At 35.6% G+C, this 20,255-nt stretch overlaps 1 protein-coding gene across 4 annotated transcripts in view; it reads right to left on the bottom strand.

The window, feature by feature from the left end:
- Positions 1-4,483: 4,483 nt before the first annotated feature.
- POMT2 (protein O-mannosyltransferase 2) overlaps positions 4,484-20,255 on the bottom strand; it is a 36,470-nt gene continuing 20,698 nt past the window's right edge. For all 4 annotated transcript variants that reach the window (XM_081938019.1, XM_081938018.1, XM_081938021.1 and 1 more), the window contains exons 8-21: positions 19,580-19,662; positions 18,348-18,457; positions 17,354-17,420; positions 15,770-15,839; positions 15,217-15,295; positions 14,381-14,532; positions 13,646-13,737; positions 12,721-12,797; positions 11,369-11,440; positions 10,441-10,500; positions 9,941-10,046; positions 7,890-8,030; positions 7,071-7,185; positions 4,484-5,408 (exon numbers count right to left, since the gene is read on the bottom strand). In XM_081938019.1, coding sequence (XP_081794145.1) covers positions 5,303-5,408; positions 7,071-7,185; positions 7,890-8,030; positions 9,941-10,046; positions 10,441-10,500; positions 11,369-11,440; positions 12,721-12,797; positions 13,646-13,737; positions 14,381-14,532; positions 15,217-15,295; positions 15,770-15,839; positions 17,354-17,420; positions 18,348-18,457; positions 19,580-19,662 — 1,330 coding nt within the window. In that variant the 3' untranslated portion in view covers positions 4,484-5,302. The remainder of the gene's footprint in view (positions 5,409-7,070; positions 7,186-7,889; positions 8,031-9,940; positions 10,047-10,440; positions 10,501-11,368; positions 11,441-12,720; positions 12,798-13,645; positions 13,738-14,380; positions 14,533-15,216; positions 15,296-15,769; positions 15,840-17,353; positions 17,421-18,347; positions 18,458-19,579; positions 19,663-20,255) is intronic.

Raw genomic sequence — 20,255 nt, 5'->3', positions numbered from 1 at the left:
CATTTAAATATATTTCCTCTCCTTCTAACTTCACTGAAGCAATGGGATATGGAAGAAAAAGCAAATATTTTTCTGAATTATGGTACTACCACTGGCTAAATGGATAAGGGGTTGGTGAGTAAAACTAGATAACCTGCAATGTAATAAAAAAATTAATCACATCACTGACTTTTGAATTTGCAAAGTAGTTCTCAACACGATTCTGCATTGCATTAAACCTTTTTATCACCCACCTTTATAAAACATTCACCCACTGTTTCCAGCCGAGTCCCTCAGCTGGATATTAGATAAATAATGAGCACACATTACTTAATTACATCAGTTATTCTTGTGTTGAAGTTCTTGTTCCATGAAAAAGCTCCTACTCTGCATGTAACTGCTTTCTGTAATATAAGCAACATAACTGATTGGTTTAAGATATGCACCTCAATGGCAACTTGGAAGCTTAATACTGAAATGGGGGCCATGTGGAGCCCCCAAATATAAGTGCTGTCCCCTCAATATTAGTTTTTTAGTTTAGTTTAGTTTAGTTTAGTATACTTTATTCTTATTTCACATGGTACAACATAATTAAATGCAGTCTTCAGTGTACATTACAATTGTAAAAACACAAACATACATCCTTTACATTCTATACAATTGAAATTGAAAACCCAATATTGCACTATACCAGGGGTGTCCAAACTTGGGAACTTTAAGACTTGTGGACTTCAACTCCCAGAATTCCCCAGCCAGCATAGCTGGCTGGAGAATTCTGGGAGTTGAAGTCCACAAGTCTTAAAGTTCCCAAGTTTGGACACCCCTGCACTATACCATAGAATCCAATATGGTTATTGCCCTGGCATAGAAGCTGTTTTTCAGCCTCTTTGTCTGTTTTTATTATCCCATACCGTCTGCCAGGTGGTAATAGTTCAAAAAAAAAAAACCAGTGCCCAGGATGAGATGGATCTTTGAGAATGTTTTGAACTTTCTTAAGGCAGCAGGAGCTATAAAGCTCTTTCAAAGAGGGGAGAGGGCAACCAATGACCCTCTGGGCAATGATGTTGACCCTCTGGAGTGCTGTCCTATCTGCCGCTGTGCAGTTGGGACCCCATACACAGATTAAACTTCAAAGAGTGAAAACAAGAAATCTAGTAGTGGTGCAAACTTATATCACATGTATGCATATGCTTATTTTCTCTTGAATCAGAATAAACTGGTGACAAGGTGGTGATATTCACAAACAACAAGAATCAAGATCACGTGAAGTGTTAATACCACTTTATAATGCCTTGGTAAGGCCACACTTGGAATACTGCATTCAGTTTTGGTTGCCACAATGTAGAAAAGATGTGGAGACTCTAGAAAGAGTGCAGAGAAGAGCAACAAAGATGACTAGGGGACTGGAGACTAAAACATATGAAGAACGGTTGCAGGAACTGGGTATGTTTAGCTTAAGAGAAAGAAGGACTATGGGAGACATGATAGCATTGTTCCAATATCTCAGGGGTTGCCACAAAGAAGAGGGAGTCAAACTATTCTCCAAGGCACCTGAGGGTAGAACAAGAAGCAATGGGTGGAAACTAATCAAGGAGAGAAGCAACTTAGAACTGAGGAGAAATTTCCTGACAGTTAGAACAATTAATCAGTGGAACAGCTTGCCTCCAGAAGTTGTGAATGCCCCAACACTGGAAGTCTTTAAGATGATGTTGGATAGCCATTTGTCTGAAACGGTATAGGGTTTCCTGCGTAGGCAGGGGGTTGGACTAGAAGACCTCCAAGGTCCCTTCCAACTCTACTATTGTATTGTATTGTATTGTATTGTATTGTATTGTATTGTATTGTAACAAAACAAAACAAAACAAAACAAAACAAAATAAAGAATGCCCCAGAAAATATAGTGATTCCATGTCCAATGTTAATATTCCTCAGTATTAACTAATCTTCATCTTCATTCGAGTAAAAAAGACATTCAGAAATCAACAAGCTGTTTGAGAAAAAAAAACTTATTTATTAAAAAAATTACAAGGTAATCTTTTTCTCGATTAAACCTTTTTTAAAAAAACAGTGCCAATTCAAAGGCATTTTTGTTATATTAGTACTATGTACACTTAAAGAGCAATGACATGTATAAACTTAAACGTACAGTCAGTATTCATATGCAAATTACAACCAAGCACACTAACAACTTCAGTATTAGCAGCATCAGTAAGGAAAATCATAATGTAGGAGACTAAGTTTTACCAAAGGGCAGAGTGTGTGTGAAATAATAGCTAGTATTTTTTTCTTAAATTGTTTATTTCTTATAGAAGCCAGAGACAGTCCGACTGCAAATCTTAAAACCATTTAGTGGAAGAGCTTCATTTGAATGGGCACAACCTCCTCCCACACCCCATGTTAAGACTATGCCTTCTTTCCTTCCTGTGTACCTTTTAAATAGATGAAAAATTCTGGAGAAATCAAAGGCTTATTCACTGTTTTGTAACCTCAGCGTTGACATTACTTTAATACAGATTGAATAAAGAAAGGCATAAGGGCTCCTACCAATCATGTGACTTTTTCAGACATGAATTTCTTCAACAATAACCCAAGGAATAAAAAGCTTTTTAAAAATTTGCTATCAAGAGAGGCTACTGCACTGCCATAGTGACCCCCAATGAGTATGTACAGCATTGCTGACTTCTCCTTCCATATCCCATGTGTGGTGTCATCACTGCAAGTCCCATCCTAGCATGGAAAAATAAGGATTATGCAATTCAAGGACTCAAAACAAAAAGTTTTATTTAGTCATGCCTTCAATCATGGTAAAGTGCTCTGTGTTCCATCAAGACCACAAAGGGGAAAAAGAAAGACAATTGTAGGAGCCATATGGTTTTAGTAACTAATAGGAAAGTGAATGATACAAACATTGGAAGAGCAGTGAAACTGAACACTATGAAATAATAGAAATATTTTGCAAAATCACAATGGCCTACCCTACTTCAAATGAGATTTTGCAGCCAACTCATTCTTTGATCTGCATACTTCTTTTAGTACAATATTTAGTACAATATTTCTTTTCCTAAAAAGAAAAAGGCTTCAAAACAAGGAATAAATGACGTTAGTTAATTATATGCCGTAAAAGAAAAAAATTGATAAGGTAGGATTTCAAAGTACAAGAAAGCCAATAACAGATGTGTGGAAAGGCACACTCCAGTTGAGACGTAAGCATGTATTAATGCATCGCAAGTACAACATACTGAACTAAGGCACATTCACTTAGAATTACTCTTACCCACAGAAACCGAGTACTTGCAGTGCATTGGTAGAAGAGCTAAGGGGGACTATCCTCATACAGGCAAGAGGCCACCCAGTGCTAGCCTGCAATATTGAAGTTAATGACATTATGCTGTGAAGGACAGCAGATTAATGCCAGATCAGATATCTCTCTTTGCACAATGGTAAACTAGTCTTATTGCATCAAATTCAAAAGGAACTACTGAATACATGTTCAAAAAAAATGTTCTACGCAATGCTGCCTTTTAGCCACCGCACGTATGTGCTGAATGATCAGAACATCAGGCAAGGCTACACTGAACAATTGTCCGCCGGAGTACTGCAGAATCCAGAAGAAAAGGGTCCATCAGCCTTGTTATAATGCTATTTTGCACAATATAATTTTAATTAATAAAAAGGTTGCCCTCCTTTAAAAGCCAAGTACATTCTAATCATTCTATTCATGTTATACAGCACACATATCATATAACATGAATAGTTCAGAACCATTTTATGAGGACTCTCATCACCAAATGATAGATGGATTCCTGCCATAGGAAATATACCAACTGTTACAATGATTTCCTACAATGCTCAATAGGACACATAAAATAAACCTGTGACTTTTTATTATTATCTAGAGTAGCCTTTCTCAACTTGCTTTCTCAGTTGACCCATGGATCCCAAATATCATAGGGATTGGCTGTGTTTGTGTAATCCCAGTTGTAATTCCATTATATTTGGAGGGTGTCGGCTAGTACATCATGGGGATATTAGCAGTCTCTGTGCCAACCAAGATAGCCAATAAATGAAGGGTGACGTGGAAAATAGAATTTGGGAGGCTTCAAAGTTTCATACACATGCTAAAATGAATTACTGGAATATCTCAGTAATCTGGACATGGGTGATCAATGTAACTAGAGCTGAAACCAAATTCATTCTAAAAAAAAATCCTGGTGCATTGCACAATAACTGAGAGTGAAATGTTTTTCAGTCAAATTGTTTTTCAGAGTTACTTTCACATGCAATCACAAAAATTCTTCCTGTCCAGCCGAAGAGTTTAGTTCTATTATAAAGTTGCCCTGAAACTACAAAATCTTTCTTCAGATGGCTTAGTATAGGAAGACTTCTCAAAATAATTATGTCTTTAACAAAGAATAACCCAGTATTACCACTTATTTGCACAACCTACATTCATTCACACCAGCTTTCTCTCAGGTGATGGGATAAATTGGATCAATGTCAGCATGTAATGTCTTCAGTTTTGCAGCCTTGCTCAAAAGGCATATCAGAGGAATTTAGAGCTTGAGACCAAAAAGTTAACATCACCTCTCTAAAAAATCCTCAGAATAGTGGTGTCATGACAGGAAATTTTATAATTTAATAATTCTATGAGTCTGCTAGGTAGTTGTAAGATTTCCTTAACTGCAACTAGTAGCTAGTGCTGAGAGACAGAAGTATTATGCAAAAATAGAAATAACTTGTTGCGTTTTGTCTTAGAAAAAGAATATACAGAAACCTCTAATGCTTCAACCAACTGAAGCATTTAAGTCCAATTATTTAAGATCAAAGCAAGAAAGAGAGGACTCTTGAGGGTATAGATGTGTACACACAGAGAGACAACTTCCCTTTTAAAACATCATAAATTATTGGTTCTGAATTATCCCATTTGCAAAAGACCATTTTTAAAAAACACAGTTGATATTCCCTGTTGCCATGTCATACTTGAGCAGATAGATTGCATACTCTACATCTTTTTGAAACACATGCATCCTCAAAATCACACAATTATGACATTGCTGTAGATTGTCTTGATAAGACAGCATGAGTGTTTAAGTATTGCTTGGATGGTTCAAACTTTAAAGTAGCAGCTGGCTCAAATGACTGGAGCAATGGACCTTTCTGTCAGAAGTTCTCCCACGCTGTTGCCTCCTCCTTCAATAGTTTACTGTCTCCACTCAGAAATGTTTAAGAGAAGATTCTTCATAGCCATCATCAAATGGATAGAAATGTTGGACCACATCTATTCTTCTATTTTATTCCTTCCTTTAAAAAAAAAGAGCTGGATCTAAAACTCCCATGTTTCCAGCCATTTAAGGCCTGCCATTGAGCTGCTGGGATCAGAAGCCAGAGGTCCTGTCATCCCATAAGACAGAGGATGGAAGAGGTAAAAGCTGTGGAAAATATACACACACACACATATATAAATAATAAATTAAATTACCCAAAACACATAAAAGCAGAAGGTATCTCAGCATCTCCTAGATTGACCTAACTAACAGTACATAACATTTATAACATATGACAGTTCATTCAATTGTATTGTTCACTGAATTCTGAGTTAAGAGAGAAAATGGCAATTGTGAAAGAAAAGCTGTTCACATTACAATATTTAGGGAACATCTCATGGTAGTGGTAATATGATCTGGATTTGGGGAATATTACCATCAATCTCCTGTCATAGACTGATGACTCTTTATTGGCTTGGAGTTCTGTGGTGTTGCACCCTCTATGGCAGTGGTTCTCAACCTGTGGGTTGGGACCCCTTTGGGGGTCGAACAACCCTTTCAAAGGGGTCACCTAAGACCATTGGAAAACACATATTTTCGAAAAAATACGGAAAACGTAAAATAATATTATTTTATGAGGAACTGTATTAAAGGGTCACGGCATTAGGAAGGTTGAGACCCACTGCTCTACGGGAAGATGGGATCCATTTAAACAGTCTAAAGGACACTATTCTGTTCCAGTGGGAGCTTGGAATTGTTCCCTGCTTGGAACAAGCGTGTAGCCATGGCCTTAGATCTAATTGCATCTCTGTAGACTCTCTAGGCACATGGATCATGTAGGGTCCCTTGGTTTCCAGAGGAACTCAGATGATGAAATGGCATAAGAGATGCCTTAAAGTGCTGTTGGAAGAAAATGAAGAGTGAGCCCAATCAAAAGTAAGAGTTTTCCTTGAGAATTATCTTGTGACATTTAAGGCAGCAAAGGTAGCTTTTCTCCACTCTTATTATATCTGCAGAGAGATGGCTGGTGGCCCTTTTAAGATAACCCAGTCCCCCAGATTCCCACCAGGAGAATGTTTATAGGCTGCTGTAAGTTTTGTTCTAGGTGTCTACCTCACAAAGTTACTCAGATTCACTCGGAGTTGGACTCTGATTGCACAGATCCTATGAGCTGCTGCATGAGGTATAGTCTTGCCCAGTCATCTGGGAAGAGTTTGAATCTGTTGCTCTAATGAAATGAACAAGGTCCTTTAAAATGAGCCATGAATTAAATCATCTGTGTTTTACAGCCATTGGGATTGGCCTGGCCCACCTGTGCTGGCAGAGCCGGCATGCTCATGGACCCCATTGGCCTGGTGAGGTCCAGAAGGGCCCCCTCTGTCATTGCACCTGTCCTCTGAAACATGCCCCCCCCCCACCAAGTAAGATTGGCTCCAAGCCTTCTGAACTTCCATAAGAACTAAGGATCTGGCTCTGCCAGTTAGCTTGGGGCACCAATGGAGAACATCACAGTGGAGGTGGTTGATCAATTAACAACAAATCCCCACTTCCCCATCCTGCTCCCCTCCTCCCCATCTTTAATTGGCTTTGCTTATGTATTAATTTATTTTTGTTTTTAATTTATACTATTTTTATCTTCTATGATTGTAAACTGTCCAGAGTTACCCTGACGTAAGATGGGCAGCCAGTAAACGTTATAAATAAATAAAATAAATGTCCTTCCTGGTTGGTTACATTTGCTGGGAGGTGACATGTGGTTAGATTTGGGCAATTAATTAAATATAATTAATTAAATATATGTTGAGCAGCTCAAGAACTGATTCTCACCTGTACACACTGAGCACAACCAACACTGCTATTCCATAGTTATAAATCTTCCCAGCTTGGAGGCTGCTTGAAAAAAACCAAACGCAGAATTTCAGGAATACATCCCACGTAATCCCTGAGAGGAAAAACAACAAATTAAATTTGATTTGCAATTAAATTAATACAATTTATATGACAACCATTCATGGATTTAATCGGTTTTCCCCATCTCATTAGAAATCACAATTTGGTAGAAACTTCTGGAAGATTTATATGGGGAAAGAAAAATCTGTGGAAAAGAACATGCAGGCCTCAGGCAGGGCATTTGGGGGCAAATGATTGACAAGATGTAAAAAGTTTTTAAAAAGAAGTGCTGTAGTATTTTATATCCTGAGACCATGAATAAGAATATTTAAAGCTGAACTTTTAACAATATTCTTAACCAATACACCTTGAAACCATTGTAAAAATCAAGTATTTCTGCAACACATTTGAGGGCAAATTGTTTTAGAATCTTTACCAAATTCCTATTTGAAACCATGATCATTCTAATGACCATTCTAACATCTACATTATCAATACAAAATGATGAGAATAGAGCAATAGATTGCACAGGGCTATTGAACAACAGCTGGTATTTTGTATCCTAATCTCCTTAATTCAATTCTAGATTACAGTGGTTTCAATACTGATAAAAAAATTGTTTCCTGAGAACCTTTTGAATACATGCAACATGTTAAGGTAAACAGTGTGTAATCTCTTACAATCATGCTTTTCAAGACTCTCTGTAATCTGATTACCATTTTTAATTTCTGATATGTAAAGATTTATAAATCTTACCTGTCAACATGATGGAGAAAAGCATGGCAGGGAAGTAATGATGGAAATAGAGCACTCTGCCCATCAGGAAGAAAGGAAAATAATGGAGAAACCATCCCAGGATAATCCTTCCCCCACCATGCCGCAAAACTCGAGCAAGCTCTGTAATATATGCATATACTTAAGTATGTTTTCACTGCCATTTAATCTCAAAGTTTATACAGGACAAGCATTGGATTGTTTGAAACATCATAAAGAGATCTAATTCTAGGAAATGTGTAAGTACTAAACACTCATATTTACCACATTAAGGGTTGATTGGACAGAATTATTGCTGAACCTTGCTTCTGGAATGACCTCCCCTCCGACATTAGGATTATTACCGACCTCCGCTCCTTCCGTTCAAAACTCAAGACCCACCTTTTTCAACTACCCGGCCTGGCTCAACTATAGTTCCATCTTTATCCTCCTGGCAATCTTTTAAATTTGTAATTTTATATTGGGGTATTTTAATTTTTAATTCTATTATGACTATTCTTATGTATTGTACTATGCGATTTTGACACCTCCTCCGTGAAATGTTTTAGTTGTATAATATGTGTTTTTATTTATTGTACGCCGCCCCGAGTCCCTTCGTGGAGAGGGTGCGGCTAACAAATCTAATAAATTCAAATTCAAATTCAATTCTTTGTGGAAAGCTTTCAAAAAAACCAAAACAAACTATACTATTAATAATCAGATCTATTTTTTTTATGCATGATAGTAAACATTACAGTACCATGCTAGGTAAAGAAAGCCACTGGAACAACCATTATGAATAAGTATACGAAAGAGCATTTTGAAAGCTGATGTGATTCCAAGCAAAAACCACATAAACTTTCATGATTACAAATAGTTCTCGACTTACGGCCACTTGTATGACCAGGTTCCAAAGGCCCAACAAACAGCTCCCTCCCACAATCACATGATTGCATTTTGTGCACTTGGCAACCGGCCCTCATTTACGGCTGTTTGTACTGTCCTGTAGTCATGATTTGGGATGTTTTTTGCCCCCAAAAGCAGCATTTACATCAAGTTTTCGGTAAAACTGCCCTGTAGTGATAATTAAGCAGATTTGCTTAATGACTGTGGCATTAGTTTAACAACCACATATTCACTTGATGACCAGGGTAATTCACTAAAGAATCATCACAAAGAAGACCATAAATTTGGGTCGGTTACACGATAATCTACTTTACAACAGCTATCACAATTTATGACCATTTTGTTTTAGTGCTTAAGGCACCAGACTAGAAGGCTGGAGATCATGTGCTCAAGTCCCACCTTAGATCAGAAAGTCGGCCAGGTGACCTTGGGTCACTCTCTTCCTCTCAGCCCAACCAACCTCAGAGGTCTGTTGTTGGGGGGAGGGGGGAAATAAGAGGAGGAAGGTTTGCTGGATGCCTTGATTTATTTGTAAAAATAATAAAGAGGGGATATAAGAAATAATAATAAAAAATAAAATAATAAAATAAAACAATAAAATAATAAAATAAAATAAAAACAGGTAGAGTCCATTACTGTTATAAACTGAGGATTATCTGCATCTGGATAAGTCTTATCCAGTTTTGTGCCACACACATATATTTTGTGTTCCCATAACTCCAAACTCATAAGGCGAAAAATCATAGAATCTTATATGTTGAAGCTTAATCCAATTAAGAGAAAGTACACAGGTAAAGGCTATTGTTATGTACTTAGAAAGCTGGAACGCTCTAGTTAAAGCCATCTGAACATGAATTTCTATGAACAGTGTAGTGTTAGTGACATCACTGTATCCAATTATTAAGGAACATAAGTGCATAATTAATGGAACAAGGAACAGTGAATAATTCTTAATAACTCTCAAACTTTTCAGTTTTAGTTTTTTGTATATGCGTTTCTGGATCTCAGCATCAGTGATAATCCCTCTTTTCGCCCTTTTCCAATAATCTCCCTCTGAAGGAAATGTAATATAGCACTGGTTACATAGCATTTGTTGTTTTAAAATTCAAAGCAAGAATTTATAATAACAAGAAGAAAACTGATCTTACCTTTGTGTTCAGCTGTTAGTTGAACTCCTCGCTTCACAGCCACAGATATAAAAATTATCATCGTAAGATATAATCCAATAGCAATTAGACTCACCCACCAAATCACCTTCAAAAACAAAACATTGTAATTAAGCCTATTAAGTGCAATTTTTTTCTTCTGTTCAATTGTGTCCTATTCTCGGGGACTGCCTTTCAAGACCTTGCAATTTTCTTAGCAAGACTTTCCAGAATGGTTTGCCATTGCCGCTTTCCTAGAGCTGAGTGAGACTGACTGGCCGAAGTTCATGCAACTGACTTTGGCTTAAGGCTGGTGCCTTAGTCACTACACCAAACTGGCTTTTGCAACATAAATAATAAAGAAGCAAAAGATAAAGATTACAATTAGGGGGGGGGGGGGGAAGATTATAAAGAAAACCACTCAAATGGCATAAACATTCCAGGTGGCTCAAGACAAAGATGACTCATCCAATCTCAAGATAAGGAACCAAAATTTTACTTACCGGGTTTCCCAGCAAATAAACCCTATAGTCTGTTTCATTGACACCAGAAAAACGCAGACCCTATGGAGAAATTCATGGCTGAATCAGAAGTGATCAAAGTATTTAACTTTTAGGCCTAATTTTTTTTAATTAACTGATTTCCCCTTCCATTATAAGAGAAAAAAGTAAAGGTAGTTCTTGACTTATTCTGTCATTATAATTAAGGCCAGAATTATGTGCATAAATCATTTCAATTGTAAGTCACCTGAATGGATTTGAAGTTATGACCATTTTTCTGCATGCTGCAGTCATTAAGCAAACATTGTGTTCATTAAGAATATCCACTTTCCCTAATAAGTGTTGTTGTTGTTGTTGTTTTGCCAGAAACCAGAAATAAATGCTAGCAACTGGAAAAAATGTCACAAATCGTGGTCACATGATTGTGTGACAGTGCAAAGTGCCATAAAAGTGAGGCAGTTGCCAAGCATCCAAAGTACGACCATATGACTGACCTTCAGGTGAGGGCTTGTAACTCCAAAAACAGATTGTAAATAGCTCTGGAGAGATTTGTTGTAACTTCAAATGGTCGTTAAATAATCAGTTGTAAGCCAAGCCCTACATGTATTTTATATTTATACAACAATTCAAACTTTCAATTAAAGTTTGGGTTTAAATGCAGTTAAATATTTTTCAAGAACAGTTTTGCATGAACTTCATAGGTCTTTGCTAACTAGCATTCCAGAAGCATCTATCTAGATAACAGCCTCTAAATATAGATTTGTATTAAGCAGCAAGAACTTCTGAAGAAAGAAAATGAGATTTGGGTGTACAGATGTCATTTAAACATGCATCCTGGAAATATGCAAAAAGAACTAACAGCAATTTTTCATGCTATTCTTTTAAAACAAGATGAAGACACAGCTCTTCAACATTTATGCTGATCACATACCTGGTAATTGATTGGCCAATGCCAAGGTTTTGATGTGACTTCATTCTCCTTTGGTTTAAGGCCACTATTTCCCTTCCGATGAAATGAAAGGCAGAGTTATCAGTTATATTGCAAAACCGTTGTAACTGTCCATTTACCTTTTGTCTGTCTGTCTGTCTGTCATTATACCTCCCATATTTAACAATGCACTGTCCATCTAACTCATTTCATATAAGGGTGCATTGGCCACCTCTGGAAAGTTTATACAGACATACGTGCATACACAACACATATTCAATCTTTTACTGCTCTTTCTTACTAAATATCCTATTTTGCCTTCTGGTGGAGATAGCCTAACCCAGCCCACCTTGAGACTCTGATATCACATTTCAACCAGGAATGCTTGAGAAGATGCTCCATAGTGAAAACTATGGGAAATGTCTTTTTGTTATTGTCCTTTATTCTTAACAATTATCCCTAAAATAGAAATTCATTAACTTTGCTTTCACACCGCTAAAGTATCTTTACTTTTACAAAAATAATTATTTCCCCTAAAGTGAATTAGAGTGTTGATTAATAACACTAAGCCCTTATATCATATAAGTAGTAAGAAGCCCAATGTAATCTTGGGGTGATACATTCCCCACTCCCTGCTGCTCATGCAAACTGAAATGAAAAGTAAACAGAAAATTATCTTAGGCAGATAATATCCTTCTTCTGCTTACTGACGAATCAGAAATATAAAAAAGCAAAAATGTAGCTCCAATGCACAGAAATGTAACTATCATCCAAAAACTATACTAATCCTCTAATGTGGATAGATTTTGGAATACTGTATAAATAACTGCCTTAACTGCCACACCAATAATGCTTACCATGAAAATGGATTCATACCGAATTGGTTACTAGTAACAGTTCTGACTAACATTTAGCAATTAGAAAACACTATTTAGAAAAAATTCAGAGCAACTTGATTCTCAGTCCAAATCAGGCTGGCAGAAGTATGGATAAAAAGATAATTTGGCTTTTATGGACCAGTCTAAGGAGGTATATAAAAGACTGAAGACTAAAATACTAAGTTTCCAGCTAATTCAGATTAGTTTTTAAAAACATTTCCACTTGCTAAAATATTATTAATAAACCATATAAGATAATTTATCTTTGTTTAAGTATCTACAGTATATTTTGAGGTATATGCTACAATCTAAGATATATTAATCTTCAGCCTTCCCAGATCACTGAACGTGCCTTGAAAACTGCTGATTAGAGAGACAGACTTATTGGATTGAATCTTCTGCTATTTTGGCCCAAACTGTTTTGTTTTGTTTGTTACATTGGAATGTTAAATAATAAGTCCGAAACAATCTACCTACTCGGATCATAACGATGTGAGATTCCAGTAGTATTTCTGGAAAGGAAGGTTTCAAAACATCCAAACTGATATTGGGCACTGCAGAAAAGAAGAGAGTTTAAGATGAATTTTATACATTAAATCTGCACAATCATTCTCTCAGCACTCAGTTAAATTCAGTGGGCCAGCATTATTGAAATAGCAAAGACAAACGAAATATGCAGCCAAATCTTGACTGGTCAAATTTCCCTCAAGTCCTCATTCTAGTAATATCCTGGAACATTAAAATTGAATCATAGGATGTTCCACTTTTCATTTTTCTAAGTATCTGAAATGAGGAAAGGGGTACCCTAGAGTAGGCATGCCAAATAATTTAAGACAGCTTTTTTTTTATATTACCCTGGTAAACACGTCTACCGTGTTTCCCCAAAATAAGATCCAAACAAAAAATAAGCCCTAGCATGATTTTTCAGGATGCTCATAATATAAGCCCTACCCCAAAAATAAATCCCAGTGAAGGTCATCAACCAGACAAACGCATTTAGTACTTACACCCTAATGCATCTTTTGGAGCAAAAATTAATATAAGACCTGGTCTTATTTTCAGGAAACACGGTATATATATAAACACAATATGTGGATATTAGGAAAGGACCCTCGGAGCTATAAGTAATTAATGGGGGTATGTATGTATGTATGTATGTATGTATGTATGTATGTATGTGTGTTACAACCCCTGGTATGCCTAATAATGAGGCGAGCCTGTGGCTTAGTGGCTAAGACTCCTGCCTAAGATATAATACAGCCCAGGTTCAAATCCCAGTAAGGGTATGGCTAGCTGATGAGAGCTAATTAGCTCGAAATACATCTATACTAGTCTCCCTTTATTTATTTATCAGTACAAATACAACATATATATATATTAATGATACGTTACAATCACATACATCTGGAATTAATGTGCTCTTCAATATTCCAAAGTGTATTTGGAGTCTCCTTCTGATATGGAGTGCAAGTGACTTCCACTTGTTCCCAGCCCCTGTGAAAGACAAATAGTTTTAATCAATTCACCCCAATTTGCAGCCATATTTCTTGACTCTTTTCAACACATCTTTTTGTAGAGATCTATTTTTACTAGGAAATAAGGTAAATGATGATTTAAGGGAATTATTTATTTTAATTGTTGAACAAGCCACATGGTGACATTTTGTATAATTTTGTATAATAGGACACACATGGTATTATTATTGTATAAGATACTGTAAAGGTTACATCTGGAATATTGGGGATAAGTTCTGGGTGCTCATGATCAGAAAGAATAAATTCAAATGGAAAGAAAAGTAGTTCACAGTATAAGCATTACGTGAAAGTCAGCTATGTTCAGTGAGACTTATTTCTAGATAAGTTTCAGCAATGGAGATTTCTTATAATGTAATAGCAGATATGAGCTCTTTACTTTTTGAAGCCACAACATATTACAAGTATATTAATACAAGATAACAAAGCTATTCAGGCTAAAGGATGAGTATGTCTCTAAAATAGATATGGTTATAAATTAGCTGTTGTTTAATTTAAATTAAAAATTAGAAAACATAATTAGAAGAGTAATGAAAAATGGTCTCTCAAAATAACTGTAAAGCAAAGTTTTAAGAAAAAATAAGCCTAGACATTTGAACAGTTACCATTTGGGTAGTGTCTTTCCCGTCGAACCCAAGATACAGGTTGTTGCTAGATGAATCAATCGTATTTTACTTCGCAGGACTTTGATACGTTTCCCATCCTTTCTTCCTACAACTTCAATTCGCCAGAAATCATTGGAGTCTCCAGATCCATTCTAGGAATCATATATATTACAGGATGGGGGCAGGGAAGAGACATTAAAAAATCTTTTTCTCTAAATAGCTAAAATTGACATTCATAGATCATATCTTTTATCCCCACTACAAAAATATTTACAATAGGTTGAAAAGAAGAAAGAAAAAAATGCTTCGCTTATTCAGCATTTCCCTTTTTTTTAACCTCACAGAAAGGGGAAACTCAGCATTCTGACTAGCTCCTTGGCTTTAGCAGTTATGTATTTTTGGGGTTCTGATTGCATCCCCCAATTACCTTTTAATGCCTGAGCCTCTTGAAGTGGAATTTCCTGGCACTCACTATAGAGTGCCATTACAGATCACATAGTAAATTGAAAAAAATTAATAAAACTATTTAGAAAAGCTAAATGATTTGAGGTCCAAGAAAACAGTATATAAAGTCACACATAAATTCCATAGTTGTATTTCAGTGCTTCAATTTATTAAATCCGTTTTCCTCCATATTTTCTTTTAAGAGTTCTATATAGTTTTTAAAGCAGCATATTATTAACTATAAAATCCTTTGTGACGTCTTTGTTCTTCTATGAAGTATCACAGATTCTGAATAATTTAAAAGCAAGGAAGCCACAACAGAAAAATGCGACCCTTGGCTTTAGCGAAATGTTTATTACAAAAGGAAAGTAGAATCCTCTTCATTCACTTACAATGCCATATCCAGTGACCTGAAGATGTTTCCTTGTCAAGGGGGCCTCATGTTGATGGCTGTGTAGATTTCTTGATGTCCTAAAGTTAAAATAAAGTTAAGCTCTTTGATCTGATTTTTAGGATAATCCGAAAGATGAAAAGTGTTAAACAAAACGAGAGCAATATAATAATATTTTGTTAAATATCTATTTATCCATCAATATACAAATATAATTTCTATAGGGTGCTCATTCATTTCCATGGAAACAATTTCAAAATATCCAGCCATGTTGGCTAGCTGTTTTTGCTCTAATATAAAATTAACCAAAGAATCTCTTTTGCTGATCCTAAACATTTAAAGTTCAACTGTGTAACTTTACAAATAGGAAAATCCCAGAATACACCTGAAGCACAAAGAAAAGAAATAATAACAAACCAACATCAACTTCAAAAATTTACTTTAGTCTTGGCTGGCAGATCAAAACTTCTATGTTCACTTTCAGTTAGAATAGTTAATTCAGGTAAATCTAGAAAATCTTCTACTTTTTTTTTCCAAATTCCTGTGCAACTTACTCTTTGTGTTCCAGACGGATAATATCTCCATGTTTCACAAACTCCACAGGGAAGGAAGAGTCTGAATAATCTGATGAATAGAAGGGGTCTCAACATGAATTTGAGGAGAACGGACAAAGACATTAGAACACTGATACCTAAATATATTACCAAAATAATATAAAAAGGGGAAGCAAACTTCCTAGCTCTGTGATTTCATGCAACTGTAGAAAAATTGAAAATGTATTTATTTCATTGCCCTGTGACTAATCTGCACTTTTCATTTAATAACTGGAAGAGAAGCTGCTTAGACAAGTTAAGTTGCAAGTTGTGAAATAACCACTTTTTTTACCCTAATCCAAATCAGTTAATTATTTCTTTCTTTTATTATAGCAGGTACCCACTATCTGCAAGACATTTAATCCTCATTTATATGTGCCCATTCCTTGCTGATATCTAAATTAATACCTAGTTCCTGCAACCGTTCTTCATATGTTTTAGTCTCCAGTCCCCTAATCATCTTTGTTGCTCTTCTCTGCACTCTTTCTAGAGTCTCCACATCTTTTTTACATCGTGGCGACCAGAACTGAATGCAGTATTCCAAGTGTGGCCTTACCAAGGTACTATGAGCAACAGTAAAATTGCAATGTAAAAGAAACAGCCTTAAAAATAAGGCAGACAACATATAATACATGCAAAATTTTAAGCTGTTTGTTACATATCACCAAAATGAAATGAGAAGTTTTCTTTGGTAAGCTTTTATTGGATCCCATATTCCATTCATGCTTTTTGTATCAAAATGTTTGCCCGGCAGAGTAAAGTGTGCACTTCTATGTGTTCCCCTCTTGCCATTATTGAATTATTTAAAACAAAGAAAAGAAAAGAAAGAGATTGGTGGAATCTGTGAGCTCTTACCGTAAAATCTAGCAAAACTAGTGCATATTTTCCAACTCATAAAAAAGTGAACAATAGTCTTCAAACAGAGAATTGGATTTGCTGTCCCAAAGATTTTTTTAAAAAAATCTTCCTTAGTAATGTAAGATCAGCAATCATCATCTTATACTTCCAAAAGTAGTTTGCTCCACAGTCTGACAGATTTTCAGAGAAAACGTTTATCCCAAAATTTAATCAAGATCTACTTCAATGAAATGTCTTATCCCTTTTTCTGGCAATACTATCTAAAATATAGGAAAAACACTCTATTTCAACTGTTGTATATTTGAAGTTAATTGAAAGCCTCTCATATTTTAATTCAAACCTATTTTTCCAAAGCAAAAACATATGTATTTATTACATGTACATTAACTTTATCTGAAAAGACCTTTTTCCTGTCCCAGCTGTCCTTCTGCTATTCTTCCTTTTACTAATGTCCCCCAAATGAGATGTCCAAAATAGATACCCTCTCAAGTGATACAAGCACATTCCATTCTACAACTATGCTTTTCTTTGAAAGAAAGCCAAGATTTAAATATAGCATATATTTAATATATCCTGGGAAACACCATTGTTACAAGTATGACTGTACATAATCCTGAGAAAAGACATATTTTCATTGAAGAAAAGTAAAATGAATAATATGATCCATTTGGGTGATTTTCAATTTACCTCTATTCAAGTTATGTTTCCTTATAATCCATAAGTTATTCATGTCTTTGTGTAAATATGCAGTGACCTAGGGATACATAAGAGTTATTAGATTTAATTTCTTAAGTTATGTTAACGAAGCTACAATTCTGTACTCATTACTAACAAATACAATACCTTACATACAGGATTACATAAAACAAAAATGAAGAAAACAGATTTATCCCACTATTATTTCATAATGTCATTCAAATTTATGTTGATTTTGATGGTAGTAAGGATCTTAAGCTACCAAGGATCTTAAGCGCAAATCATCAAAACAGTCTCATGAAGATTAGTTCATGAACCTGAGTGATGAAACACTGAAGTCTTTACATACATATTTACAGATTAAATACATAGATTTGGTCTATAAGAAGTGAAAAATGAATATTATAGTATGCCATTAAATATTTATTAAATAATTTTTTGTACTGTAAAAAAGAATTGCAATCAAAGCTATTTCACACTGGTGACTTAGCCAGTAACATTTTTAGATGACTAAAACTTTGATATTATGTTTTATTAGAAAACTAATATTTAATAATTTGTCAATTGGTCTTGACAAAGTAATACATTTTAGTTTGGTAATAAAGTACAAATACAGGTACCAATAAGGTACCAATATGGAGTGGAGAAAAGGATTTGGAAGGTTGTAAGTCAGGGGTGTCCAAACTTGGCAACTTTAAGACTTGTGGACTTCCAAACAAGCAGAGCTGGCTGGGGAATTCTGGGAGTTGAAGTCCACAAGTCTTAAAGTTGCCAAGTTTGGACACCCCTGTTGTAAGTACTCTTCAGGCTCCAAGTTTGAGATTCCTGATTTAGAGAGCATGACTAGTAGCCATTTTCCATCCCAGTCTTGAAGGCCATCGCACGTAGTAAAAAAATAATTAATGCCCACATGTTTTAGTCATCTGAATGACTTATGGAAATATCAGTAGAACGACTGACAATGACCTTTTCACACTTGACTGACCTGCTGCTGCCTTGCTCCCACTCCTTCAGGATACAGGTGCCAGTGGGAGTGAAGGTATCCTCCTGCCATGCGAAGGTTCTTCAGTGTTATCACAGAGCCATATGCTACATCTAAAAAAAAAACCAAGGGTTGCATTTACAACCATAGATTACTGCTTTTTCCCCTTCCATTCAATTGTGTCTCATTCTCAGAGACCGCCTGAACAAGTTTTTTGGCACGTTTTTTCTGAAGTGGTTTACCACTACCTCCTTCCTAGTGTTCCTTGTTCAGAAAACTGCTAAATAGATATAAAACAGATCAATTTGTCTAGATAATTCAACCCCGTTTGAGCATCTTTCATGTAAATGTAATGCTGTTTGATAACTTCATGAGACTCATCAACCTGATTCACTAACCTACAATTATGGCTTGTTGAATAAGCAGTAACTGGCTGCTTTTTCAAAGACATGCACTTTATATAATGTAATTCATCTAGCTTAAGCTTATATAGTTTAAAATTTAGCATTTTATGTGTAACCTAGACTATTATAAATTATTAAACATGTCATAATTAAGTCAAACAGTTGTACAATATGTACAACCACACTGCTATACAACTTGGGAGGCTAGTACCGGTAGTTTATTGCTACTTACTCAGAGTCATAGACATTTGTACACTGAGTTGTTTTGGACTCAATCTGCTATATAATAACATATGGCTTTATTGCTCAGAAATAGCAATAGCACTTAAGACTTATATACCACTTCACAGTGCTTCACAGCCTACTCTAACCAGTTTGCAGAGTCAGCATATTGCCCCCAACAATCTGGGTCCTCAATATGTTTAATCTAACACAGATGTGTGAAATTCAACTTATCAATATATTGCCCTCCCTTATCAATATATTGCCCTCCCACTTCAAAATTATGAAGTACATAATTTTATACAAAACATTAACAAAAGCATTCTATATGCCTCTATCACACTTGTGCTTAATTGTACATTCCGTGTCCCCAAATCAAACATAACAAAGATTATTTTTTTAGAAATAATTTTGGGGCAGCACATCAAGGTATTTCAAACAATACCCAGCAAAAATTGCCTTTTAAAAACCTTTTTTCTTAAAAAGTATTAATTGGCTTTGCTCTGAACGATCTAAAATGCTTCTAAGTGTAGGAAAATTGTGTTTACTAGAATGTAGAGTTACAATGTTTTCTAGAGCATTTGTCCCTTCAATAACCCAGATACTCACATTCTGGAACAGAAACATTATGAAGATTATTTCCAATGAGCCGGGATTGAAATCCAGAGCTGAAAAAACCATCACCAGGTCCACTGAGAAAAAAAAAAGTACTTGGGCTTTCAGTATACACTATGATTAAATAAGGAGCCAATGTAACAGCAAAAGAAAAAATGCTTTCCACTTTTTTTAGATGTCTGCAAGGATCTAATGTCCTGAACCATTAGAACTATCATTTAGTTTAGACATACAATCAGATCAAGCCATGGATTAGACTTTAGAGATCTTTGCAACCTGTCATTTCCAGAGGTAAAGCAATAGTCAAAATTGTGAATTATCACATCAGTTATTGTCTCCAACCATAATCGACAGTAATCTCAGAGCCTGGTTGGCTTCACTATTCACTAAAAATCATGTTTAGCCAGTTTAAAAATAAATGAAAACTCACTGAAATCAAGCTCAACAGTTCATGAGGTTTTCTTAGCAGCAATACATAAGTAGTTCACTATTCCCTTTATCTTGGATGTGTGTATGTTGTTGTTGTTTTTACTTTTCAGACTACTCTGCATCCTTGAGGTTTCTAAGCCTGCTTAGCTTTGGCCTGGTGCTGCAATTAATAAATGTAAACACTACACTGAAGTCAATTAAATGTCTTTAAGAAAGGCTTGGTATAGGTCCAAATAAACAT

The sequence above is a fragment of the Natrix helvetica genome, assembly GCF_964273705.1.
Source record: "Natrix helvetica genome assembly, chromosome: 1".
Taxonomy (NCBI): Eukaryota; Metazoa; Chordata; class Lepidosauria; order Squamata; family Natricidae; genus Natrix; species Natrix helvetica.
Note: the sequence above shows the minus strand (reverse complement) of the source record. Positions and strands in the feature narration are given on the sequence as shown.